At 43.6% G+C, this 12755-nt stretch overlaps 1 protein-coding gene across 4 annotated transcripts in view; it reads right to left on the bottom strand.

The window, feature by feature from the left end:
- Positions 1 to 2898, bottom strand: part of LOC127049667 (24-hydroxycholesterol 7-alpha-hydroxylase-like) — a 52972-nt gene extending 50074 nt beyond the window's left edge. For 3 of the 4 annotated variants that reach the window (XM_050950833.1, XM_050950834.1, XM_050950836.1), the window contains exon 1: positions 2540 to 2898. In XM_050950833.1, the coding sequence (XP_050806790.1) occupies positions 2540 to 2722 (183 nt within the window). In that variant the 5' untranslated portion in view covers positions 2723 to 2898. The remainder of the gene's footprint in view (positions 1 to 2539) is intronic. The other variant, XM_050950837.1, reaches the window with a different exon arrangement.
- Between the last annotated feature and the right edge of the window lie 9857 nt (positions 2899 to 12755).

Below are 12755 nucleotides of genomic sequence, written 5' to 3'. Positions count from 1 at the left end.
AGGAATACTTCCCAGAATGATGAAGACATAGGCACCCACTTCCTCTCCATATGCAGGGGTAGAGGGAGGAACAACTCCTGCCCTTCTACCCCAGGCTTGCCCCAACTCCACTCCTTCTTCCAAGCCCCCACCCCTGCCCAGCCTTTTCCTACCCCCCACCCCTGAGCCCACCCTGTCCCCACACCTCCCTTTCCCTCCCAACACCTCCTGCACATGCAGGGAGCACTGGGAGGGAGGGGGAGGAGTTGGACGGTGAGGCCACTGGCAGGCAGGTGCGGGGAGGGGAGCTTGGCTGCCTGTGGTTGCTAAGCACCCACTAATTTTTTTTTCCCGTTGCTCCAGCCCTGGAGAATCCATTGAGTCAGCGCCGATGGATGAAGGGGTCAAAACAAGTCTCTAAATGTCTGCCTGGCAGAATTCTTGTTTGAATGCTGCTGAGGTTATGCTATACTATTTCTAAGGCAGCGAGAGCTATGTGTAGGTATCTTCATCATTTTTAAAATCTAAATAAGTAATTATGAGGATATTGACAATTTACAAACCTGTCTACACTTTTTATATCTAGTGTTGTTACAAATAGCACCCAGGATCACTCAAACTGGAGGAGAGAAGAGAAGAAAAGGATATTTCTCTATTTATTAGTTTGTGCGTTTGACAGCCCTTGGGGTAGTCAGTTTCATTGTTTTCTTGGTATAGTCAATTTCCCCTATTGCTTGTGTGTAAGGTTGCCACTGTGAGGTACAAAAAAACTGGGTCATCTGGGATGATCCTGAGCCCCTAAAACTACACTGAGCACCCTTACAAATTTCTAGGGACAGTTACTTCAAAAAAGGGACATTCCTGGGAAAACCTGGACAGATGATAACCTTATTTTTGTGGATTTTTCCAATTTAAAATAAACAAACAAAAATCTGTGCTTATGAAATATAGAAGTTGGCAGGAGCAGTATCTGAAAATTGACAGTAGACCTTTTCCAAAATGCTGAATTTTTCTGAAACTGAAAGTTTGCATCATAGCTTTGAATTTCAATAAAAGTGAAAAACTTGAACTAAATTTTCATGACTTTTATTCCAGAATTTTTTTTTACCAGTATCCCCTTTGGCAAGCTAGGCAGGAATGCACAGCGCATTGTGTCTATGGCCCTGATCCTGCAAAGATTTATGCATATGCTTAACTTTAATAGAGTCCCAATGGGCCTGATTCTCCTCTACCTGAAGGATGCTTTACCCCTTGCTAACAGTGTAAAGGAGCCTTAAACCAAGTGTAAATGTAGTTTATTTCCACGTTAAGGCCCTTTTACAATGTCAGAATGGAGTAAAATGGCCTTGGTGTAAATAAGTATCAAGCCCATGAGTCTAATAGGACAACTCCTGCTCAATGTTAAAGACATTTTCTAATGCAATTTCTTGGTCTGAATTGCCTTTGTTAATTTCAAACAACTTATTTTTTTCAACCAAAATCATTAATCCTCAATGAGGTCTAATCCACTCCCAATCTCTAGCTTCAGCCTTAAGTATCTAAAGGGATATTGCTACAACTTCCTGCAAAAGAAATCACATGTAGCAAGAAATAAACCATGGGAAAAATTCAGTCCTCAAAGTGAATGTTTTGGAAATAACTCTTTTGCAAAATGAATCATTCTGGATGGCAGCAGGCACCTGCTCTAACATTGCCCTTTGATTTACATTAGATGTAATAAGATCTGAAGGAGAGATTTACAATTATGTAACACTAAGGTTGAAATATTATGCACTCAGAAGCCGGGGAATTTTTCTGCAGCTCATCTAGGTTGTATGAACTTGTTGTGTGGTTCATCCTGAACTATCACTGTTACCAGTTTTATTTTATTGCAAGTCTTACGAGATTTGGTGTTTCTCTTAAAGCTCCAGCTCCTGGAGTCATGAAATTACGTTTTAATCTCAGGTTTCATGGGGTGGACGGGGGGGGGGAAGAGGGAACAAAAACACCACCAAGTTTCTAGAACTCGTTGCAGAGAACAGTTTGAAAACAGGAACCCTAAAGACTCAAAAAGGAGGCAAATAAAAAAACTCCCCCCCCCAATTTTTTTTTTAAATTTCATGACTTTGGGGGGGAGGGCAGCCCATGGCTTGTGAACACATGCAGCTGGCACTACTGACTATGTAGTGGGTGATACCTCATACAATTAGCTCGTACAAACTTTTACAGTCCCAATGCATTTCACAATGTGTTTCCCCTCATGTAGAACCCAGGTCAGTACCCAGCTCATGAAGAAAAGCTGCATGCATTGTGTGTCCTGATCAGATGCTCAGGTACTATTGTGCGAAAACAGTGATTGCAATATCAAATCCAAGGTATCTAGAGTAACCTGCCAATCAGTTGACACAAATATTACGTTTTTCAGCCAGGGGCTTCTGAGTTACAATAAAAATGATAGAAATCTTCTTAATGTTGTAAGGAATTCATTTAATGCAAAAAGGTTCCTCATCTGTCTCCCTATACTGCCCCAAGCACCCCCTCCCGCAACACACAAATGCATTCACTCGATTATAATTCTTACCTTGACTCTGGCTTGTTCTATAAACTCCAGAGGAGCTTTCCCAAACTGAAATGCAGCTCCCAACCAAGGGATCCAGCCACTAATGCAAGGTGGGGAATTTGGGTTTCTTGGCTGAAACAAAGCAAACTTGACCATCAGAAGTCCCAGAACCAAGGCCAACAGAACAGCCATAGTTATATCCATTTTCCTGTACACTGACCGAGGAGCTGCTCCTCCTACTGCTTTGAACTGGCTGCCGTGCTGAGGAGCCCAGCTGGAAAGATTGCCCAGGCTCAGTCCAGGTCAGACAGATGATAAGGCCTATCTGTCCTGTCAATGCCACTGGCTGATCACTGCCATAGAGACAAGATTCCAAGGCAAGAAACACTGCCGGGTTGTTCTGCCCACTCTGGAAGGGGGGTTGGGGGAGTGCTTTTTAATCAGTGGGTGAGAGATTTAAAACAGTTTAAATCGGCTCAGGTTGCAAACGTTGGTTGTTATCTATCTTCAAACCAGGGGGTTAGAAACTTATTTCCACAGTTGTGAGCTACTCAATCACAAATATATACAAAGAAACTTCCTAACAAACTGCGTGTGTATGTGTATAACAAGTGGCTGAGGAACTACATTTCCCAGAAGCCTGATCTGCAGCACTCAGTGATGCTACTGCATAGAGTTAGCCTTGAGAGCAGCTTCAGTCAGATTTGTAGTTGCACAAAAGTTTTGCTGATGCAGCTGTTGGAACTTTAGAAAAATAACCTCAGAGAAGCAGACCCTGAGACCAAGAACACCCATAAACTAGTGGCACAGAGGTTGTGAGGGAGTTGGTGATTTATTATTTTTCTATTTAAACTAAATGATGTTACAAGAATGTTAAGACTGCAAAGTGAAGTACTCAGAAGTGAGGTTAAGGCAGCCTGTCAAGCTTTAACTCTGCATGCCGAGCCCATTTTTAGTTACACAATCACGGACTTTTTACAGGATAAAAGTTCCTATTAGTTCTGCAGCATTCCTGCCTCATTCAGCGTGCAAGTCGGAACTTGTGCAATGAATGGGATACCTGGAGCTCTAGCATTAAAGCTGCTTGTAGAGCTAGGTGAAATTTTTCAAGTAAACCTTTTTACACTGAAAAATGCAGATTTGGTGACACAGAAATGGTTTGCAAATTTATGTCAAATGTGATTGAAATGTTTTAAGTGGGGAAAAAAAACTTGAAAAAAACTCTGAATAAATGAAAATACTTTGCTGCCCAGCACTTAATTCCAGCATTTCCTATATTACAAGTGCTTGACTTTGTAAACTAATAATGTTCCTTTAACATATGGTTTAATTATGTTAAACTTGTGCCATAGCTAAGGTTGCAATAAAATTACTGTTTGAAGCCCAATTTTCATTTATTTTTATTATTTTTGATGAATGAGTTGGACCCCTGCCTCATTCACTGCACCTGCTGCCCGCTAAGCAGACCCTTGATGTACAAGTGGTCATTGAAGTCAATGGATACTGCACCTGCCATGTGACAGTGGTATTGTACTTTATTTCCTGATTCCTGTCACCTGACCTGGGTCACGGTTATAGCCCTGTGACACGCTGTATCTCAGGGGAACACCCTCCACCCCCATCTTCATCCTTATAATATGATTGTGTGGTATCCAATGCAAAGTTTGTCATGTTGGGTGTCTTCAGAAGGCTCATGATGCACTGCTCGTTGTTATAGTAATGTTATAGGTTGTAATTTCATGTATAGAGTTATGAGGCTGAAAATGTGTCCTCATGGCTTAAACAAGCTCAGGCAAAATGCTCCAGGAACAGAGGGGCAGTTCACACCTCATCAGGGCATGTTTGGGACAAATCCAGCCCAGCCTCACAGGAACAAAGGACATTGGCCTAGGCAGCAACAAAGGATCTGTTGGACTCTCGAGTGAGTCACTCTCCTTCCCTTGGTCAGTCAGGGACTACAATGAGGTAAAACCAAGAGGGAAGAAAGAACATAATAAAAGGGAGAGACATTTGGCATGCTCTTCCTCTCTCTCTTCCACATCCATCTACAGATAGCATCACCAAGCAACTGAAGTGCTGATCAAAGGGGAGAGCCTGGCTAAAGGGCAACCAGCCAGCCTGTGGTGAGAAGCATCTAAGTTTGCAAGGGCACTGAAAGTGTTAGGATCAGCTTAGAATGTGTTTTGATTTATTTTATTTTATGATTATTATTGTGTCCAGTTCTGGGCACCGCATTTCAAGAAAGATGTGGAGAAATTGGAGAGGGTCCAGAGAAGAGCAACAAGAATGATTAAAGGTCTTGAGAACATGACCTGTGAAGGAAGGCTGAAGGAATTGGGTTTGTTTAGTTTGGAAAAGAGAAGACTGAGAGGGGACATGATAGCAGTTTTCAGGTATCTAAAAGGGTGTCATCAGGAGGAGGGAGAAAACTTGTTCACCTTAGCCTCCAATGATAGAACAAGAAGTAATGGGCTTAAACTGCAGCAAGGGAGATTTAGGTTGGACATTTGGAAAAAGTTCCCAACTGTCAGGGTAGTTAAACACTGGAATAGATTGCCTAGGGAAGTTGTGGAATCTCCATCTCTGGAGATATTTAAGAGTAGGTTAGATAAATGTCTATTAGGGATGGTCTAAACAGTATTTGGTCCTGCCATGAGGGCAGGGGACTAGACTCGATGACCTCTCGAGGTCCCTTCCAGTCCTAGAGTCTATGAGTCTATTTCATTTGACCAAATCCAATTTGTTGTGCTTTGACTTATAATTGTTTAAAATCTATCTTTTGTAGTTAATAGATGTTTGTTTATTCTACCTGAAGCAGTGTTTGATGTGAAGCATGTCAGAGACTCCCCTTGGGATAACAAGCCTGGTACATATCTATTTCTTTGTTAAATTGACAAACTCATACAAGCTTGCAGCATCCAGCAGGCATAACTGGACACTGCAAGACGGAGGTTCCTAGGGTCAGGACCGGCGCTAGGGGTTTGAGCACCCTAGGCGCACAGCAATTTCGCCGCCCGGCGTGCTGGTCCCGCGGCTCCGGTGGAGCTGCCGCAGTGGTGCCTGCGGAGGGTCCAGTGCTCTGTTGATCCAGTGGAGCTGCAGCAGGCATGCCTGTGGGCAGTCCACCGGAGCCACGCGAGCAGCTGACTGTCCGCAGGCATGACTGCGGAAGCTCCACTGGAGCCATCGACCAGTGGATCCTCCGCAGGCACCACTGCGGCAGCTCCACCGGAGCCACCTGCCGCCCCCTCCGGCAAAACGGCACCCACCAATTCTTCTGGCGCCCTAGGTGATTGCCTAGGCTGCCTAAATGGTAGCGCCGGCCCTGCCTAGGGTTGTGTCTGGGACCGGAGATATTGGCTAGTGTCATTTGGTTGTGCAATCCAAGGAGTAGCTTACATGCCAGAGGCTATGTGTGAACAGCCCAGGAGTTGGGGTTCTCACAGCAGAGCAGGTTAAGGCTGGATCCCAGAGTCAAGGATTAGAGTGACCTAGCAGATCACTGGTCCAGACAACACTAGGGGAATGTTGCAACCTCTTCTCCAAGGGAAGGTGCCACAGTATCAGTGGTTACTATTTGACCTACCTCATTCACTGCTGAATCCAAAATTGTAGAGAGAGCTCTCAACTACGCTAAGACAACATAAATTCAGAATACGTCCAATGGCTTCAGGGAATTTACTCCATATTTGTAATCTGATAATAGCCTCGCACTCATAAATTACAATTTGTATTTTCTCATGCTGTGGGTAGGAATAGTGAAGCTGTGTCTCTCAGGGCTTGTCTACAATTACTGGGGGATTGTCGAACAGCAATCGATGTATCGGTGGTCAAAGACCCGTTAAATCAACTGCGGATCGCTCTCCTGCTGACTACTGTACTCCACCAGATTGAGAAGTGTAGGGGGAGTTGACAGGAGCCTGTCTACTGTTGAGATCATGTAGTGTTGACCCCGTGGTAAGTAGATCTAAACTACTTTGATTTGAGTTACGCTATTCATGTAACTCAAATTCTGTAACTTAAATCAAATTTTCCCTGTAGTGTAGACAAGGCCTCAGTATTACCCATTCTAAATATTTTACTGAATTCTGCTTGATGAAATGATAGTAAAGACATGGGGGCTATGGCGCTCTCATGGGCTATTTTTTCTACTTATGCTTCCTCCTCTCCCCAAACACTCAAAAGTGAGGAACTGCCAGAATTAAAGTTTTCTGTGCAAGCTTATTTCATCCCCCTTGTACATATGGATAATAATACAACCTTTAATTCTATGTTCACATACATTTTGTCCATTGGACTTCTGCCTCATTCAGTGCACAGGATGGATGGTACTTGTGGAAAGGTATTTAAATCTGCTGTGAACATGTAACCCACACACCTCCTGGGTGCAGTGCTTAGTCTCCTTTAGTGGCACCGAGACCACTTAGAGATTAATGAGTCTGCTACAGCCTTAGCTAAGGGCCATGTGGCTTTTAGCTCATGCAGTAGAGGCTCATGCATTTAGCTCCAGATGTCCCCGGTGCAATCCTGCCCACCAAGGACCAGGGTCAGTCAGTGTTACCAACACCAAATTATTAATTTCCTGAGGGGCTTTTCTATTGCACTTATCATGGTCCTATCTGTTTAATAAGTATCTGTGATGCAGTGTCCATCCCACTCAGGACTGGAAGGGGTTAAGATGGCCAGGTAGGCCTATTAACTCTACAGGCTGCACCTGGAAGGAGATTCAGGGAGCAGGGTGTTGACTGCAAACAGGTTCAGCTGTGCAGGAACAGGTGGGGCCTATCATGTCAGGAAGGTGCCACAGATGGGCTGCTGCTGGGAAAGGACAATCACTCCCTGCCCTGGGAAGAGGGAGGCATGCTGGGTGGCTGCTGAGATACATAGCCTGCAGGCCCTCCCTGGGATGAGGGTTTGGAGTTGGTATGCCCAGAGCCAGGAGTGGTGGGAAGGAGCAGTGAGGGCTGGGTGAGGAAGCCTAGAAGCAGGGCCAGCTCCAGCCTTTTTGCTGCTCCAAGTAGCAGAAAAAAAAAAGAGAGAGAGAAAAAAGAAAAACCCGATCGAGCTGCCGCCAAAGTGCTGCCAACGAGGATGAGACGGAGTGAAAGACTCGCCACCGAATTGCCGCCAAAGACTGAGTTGCTGAAGGACCCGCCGGATGTGCCATCCCAATAACGGACAGAGGGCAGCTCCTTTCTATTGGCCGCCTCAGGCACCTGCTTTCTTCGCTGGTGCCTGAAGCCGGCCCTGCCTAGAACTGCTGGGTTGAGGGTCCCTGGACTGGAACCTGGAGTAAAGGGTGGACCTGGGTTCTCCTAACTGCCACTGTGGAAATGGCACTAGTGGGGCAGTGAATGAGTCACAGTGGGAGAGACAGAGAATTTGAAGGACTGTACTCTGGGAGTGGGCAAACATGCTGAGTGACCTAGCCAGAGAGCTAAGGTATGAGGTGTTGTCAGAGGTGTGTTGTCAGATGCTACCAGTGTGGTGCTCTGCTCTCTCCTTGTTGGTATCACTCGGCTGCGTGCATGTGTTCCCTCTGCATGCTGTCCCAGCTCTGCGCAGATAGCTGACACAGCAGACCCAAAGAGAACCCCCAATGACCACAGAGTCTAGTAAGGTACGAAGGCACGTCGGCCAGGTTTATTGCGCTCGGACACAATTGCAGTTCCCTGTAGGTTTCTGAGCCTAACTCAGGGCATACTACGAGAAAGTACCTCTTGGCAATGGACTCGGCTCAGTCAGTGGCGGGACTTTCCACTGCCCCCTCGGCCGGACAAAGACATCGCCCCAGGGATACATTTTTATACACAGGTACAAACAAGTTACACATCACTCCTGACGTATTGAGGTGCAGCACCTCTACGCAGTAAAGTGCCGCCTCTCACCTTGTACATGTCGGTTCGATCAAAACAACTCTATCCATCATATTACCCTTTTACCCCGTCATTGGGATGGGTCAGTCTGTTCCTTGTTATCTGTGTGGAATGTACAAGTATGTGAATGTTCTGATCTCTAGTGTTCAGTACCTTTTAGGTACGTATCTTCTTGCAACATCAGCCCTTTCCTTGCCAGCTTCTGTGAGCAGGGCCTGCCTCTGGCTCACAGCTTCACTTTGCTTTATGTTAGCAAAGTCTTGGGCATTATTTTAGTTCAGGCCTCAGGCCTCATACTGGGCCTTCACTTACTACATTCCCCCACTTTTTGTTTTTTTATGGGGAGGATGTTTACCCATCGTCCCGGAAAAGCATAATGCATGGACTAAAGATAACCCAGTGGGCTAAACACTGTTATGTGGTTACTTTATTTTACCATCCATCCACTCATGCCCCATCTGTCTGTTTAGCCTGCACATTCCCTCGTACGACTGAGAGACAGATTTTATTATCCAATTATTTTTTAGTCCCTTATGGTGGGCCTGGGAATGTTAGGCCCGGGACCATGACTGAGGAATGTAATATTATGATTGAGTTTTAGAGGCACTCCCAAATAATTGATATGAATTATATAGATATTGCATATATATTTGTAGTGTGTATGGGCATATATGTATAGTATGTATGTGTACATATGACACCAACTTATATCCAAGTGTAACCATGTTTTTTCAGGCTGCTGGTGTACTCTGGCCCTTTTACTTTGGTGGCACAGATAGAAACACACTTCCATTAGGGCAGTTATCACCTGTCTCATCATTAGTAGTAGGCTAAGTGTTTTAAAATACTGGGATAGGATTGTGATAGTGTGTCCCACAGTGCTATGTATATGAGAAGTAAAACAGAAATTTGGAGTAGTGACACTACCACTGAGGCCTTTATATGTAAATATATTGTAATTAGTTACTACACAGTACTGTCCATTCATATTATAGGTTATCCTTAAGGCTGGTTGTTACCATCTGGTCAGCTTTACTGGGCAGGAAACAGAAGTGGGTAGCTTCTCTATTCCATTGGTTGAACTGCTCTGTGGTACACCAGTAGTTGATGTAGATCCAGTTGTTTCTTATGGATGCTGTTTTCCAGATAACCTACTGAATGGACAGTAACCAATTTATGAAATATTGCTGTGTCAGGATTTAATAGTGGTACCCAGATACTAAACAAGATTGTTTTGACTAACATGTGCCTCAGCTAGGATGCAGTGTCACTGACCCAAATTATGACTGGTACTAACAGGCAATTTGTTTACTCAATTTGTAGTTACTATGTAACTTAATTTCTTTACCAGTTTGTTTTTTTCCTTGCCTTCATAGTGTTTGCTGCCATTCGTTTGTTGATTTTTACCTGTGGGTTGGTTAAACAGTTTAGCAAGGTTATACACATTGTACAGCAATAATACAATACAGCAATAATACAGCAGTACAATGACAATACAGTAATACAGCAAGAATACAGTTATTTTTACACAGTAACCAGTAGTACAGCAAGAATACAGTTGTTTTTACACAGTAACCAAGTTGAAATTAAATGACAGTTTTTCTGGTCCAGCTAGTGGTTTTTGTCTGATTGTTAACTTAATTGTCCATACATGGTAGATAGAAGTGTATTTGAACAGTCTCTTATTTATAAAGCATTTTTCTTTTCTTGATGCTTGGAGGTTTCTTCACTGTATACAGTTATTATCTGGTGTCTTCAGGGTGTGATATTTTCTGGCATTTTTGGTCTGTGGGATGCAACTTAAACAACTTTTGTTAGTTAACACAGTAAAGTTTGTTTGTTTGTTTTCAGTAACCCAAACTTAATACACAGTTTTAACTTAGTTTGTTTACAATGTAATAAGAACAATGTAATAGGGACCGAGCCTTTTATAACATAAGCTATACTTTTGCAATTGTTGTTTAGACATTCATTTTCATTTGAGGTGCATTACTAATATTTAACACTAAATGTAATGCTTAACAGCTAAAATAAAGGCTCACAATCTTTCATGAGAAGGGGTACTGCTTTCCCTTGCTGAACACTTTGTTTTTAGTAACATAACTTCAACAAGCTTTTTAGAGTTAGAGTTAATTTGCTTGTGATACCAGTTTTACTTTTGTTAACTATTTAGAAGCACAAACCTTAACAACCATTGCTCCCCATGAACATAACAAAACAAAAGAAAATCATATAAAATTATATGTACATATATTTCTGTCTCAACAAATAATGCAATTGCAAACATATCTTCAAGAAAGTTAGGAATAATTCCAGCTGTTGCATTCCTGAAGGGTTAAAATAATTAATTTCCTGGATTTAAAGTTTTTACCTTATTTTCTTTTTGTTTCTTGTTTTGTTCTGTTTTTAATGGCTTTAGCTTTTGGAGGTTTCTGTAAAAACTATAACTTTTAAAACAAAGAGAAAAAGTAGAAATGAGGAGAGGTGGGGGAAAAGGAGGGGTGGCTGAAGAGCAACTTACATAGGTAGCGAGACCTGAGCCAAGAGAGATTAACTCTATCAAGGCATTTGAAAGTACAGGCAGCAGCAGCAAGTTTAGGGAACTGAGAAAACATATAAAGGACAAAACTTAACTGGTATGTAAAAATATATGAGAAAGAAGGTTATATTTTCAGATATGAGCGCGGAGTGTGGTTCCATGGGTCAAAGCAATTGGGAACCTGCACAGTTGGGGGATTGCGCCCCTGGCTTTTATCCTGGCTCTGAGAGGAGATTGGGGGTAGTTACCTGCTCTTGTAAAACCTGAATTTGTTCCCCCAGTGTTTGTTGCTTTTGTGTGCATGCCAAATGGATAGTGGGAGTGACATTTTTTTTTTTTTTTTGCTGCAGTTAACTGGTTTTGGACAACTCTATGTGTTAATGCATTAATTCTAAGTGTTAACCTGCTTAATTTCAGTTTTTTACTTTGAAATTCTTTTTTATTCACTCCCCTGCGATCAAGTCGCAGCTCCTGTCTCCTAATGTGCTCTGTGAACTGTTCCATTTTTTCCTTCATTTGATTTACCAATTCAATGAGAGTATTGTTTGCTACTCTTTCCTTCTGTGCACTTACTTGTCCCATTCTGATATAAAATTGGGTCCCAATTTTATGTTTTAATTTTACTAGGACCACCTCTTTCCACTTCTGTCCCCATTCTTCAGGCACAGGGTAGCTACCTGAAGCCTGCTGTTTACCACCAATATTTATAACAGGGGACGGCACATGTATTTTTTGTAGGTTCCTTACAGTTGTTTCCAGTGTTTCACTCTGTTCCTGTACTGGTTGTCTCTGGGCTGCTTGCCACCCTGCTAGGGCGGTGGGGGCATTCCAGGGCTGTGTAGCTTCTTTTGATTCTTTTAACTGTTTCTTTGTTACTGTTACTTTTGCTTTTTTACTTTTATTACTATTTTTCAGAGCCTCGGTTTCTACCATCACTCTACATATGCCAGTCCATGTTTCCTCATTCTTCAATTCATATGGACCCCCCCTTACTGGCAATCCAGCGGGTCCATGAGTTATAAAACTCCATGGGGATCAAAAGGGAGGAGATGAGGGGGTTCCCTAGCACGAGGTTTTCTGCCATGTTAGATTGCGATTCTTACAGTGGACAGCTCGCTTACTCACAAGATCAGCGGTTGGGGTCACCAGTGTTGTCAGAGGTGTGTTGTCAGATGCTACCAGTGTGGTGCTCTGCTCTCTCCTTGTTGGTATCACTCGGCTGCGTGCATGTGTTCCCTCTGCATGCTGTCCCAGCTCTGCGCAGATAGCTGACACAGCAGACCCGAAGAGAACCCCCAATGACCACAGAGTCTAGTAAGGTACGAAGGCACGTCGGCCAGGTTTATTGCGCTCGGACACAATTGCAGTTCCCTGTAGGTTTCTGAGCCTAACTCAGGGCATACTACGAGAAAGTGCCTCTTGGCAATGGACTCGGCTCAGTCAGTGGCGGGACTTTCCACTGCCCCCTCGGCCGGACAAAGACATCGCCCCAGGGATACGTTTTTATACACAGGTACAAACAAGTTACACATCACTCCTGACGTATTGAGGTGCAGCCCCTCTACGCAGTAAAGTGCTGCCTCTCACCTTGTACATGTTGGTTCGATCAAAACAACTCTATCCATCATATTACCCTTTTGCTCCCGTCATTGGGATGGGTCAGTCTGTTCCTTGTTATTTGTGTGGAATGTACAAGTATGTGAATGTTCTGATCTCTAGTGTTCAGTACCTTTTAGGTACGTACCTTCTTGCAGCATCAGCCCTTTCCTTGCCAGCTTCTGCGAGCAGGGCCTGCCTCTGGCTCACAGCTTCACTTTGCTTT

This window comes from Gopherus flavomarginatus, chromosome 4 (genome assembly GCF_025201925.1).
Source record: "Gopherus flavomarginatus isolate rGopFla2 chromosome 4, rGopFla2.mat.asm, whole genome shotgun sequence".
NCBI classification, from domain to species: Eukaryota; Metazoa; Chordata; order Testudines; family Testudinidae; genus Gopherus; species Gopherus flavomarginatus.
The sequence above is the reverse complement of the archived record's forward strand: the minus strand, read 5'-3'. Positions and strand labels throughout refer to the sequence as shown.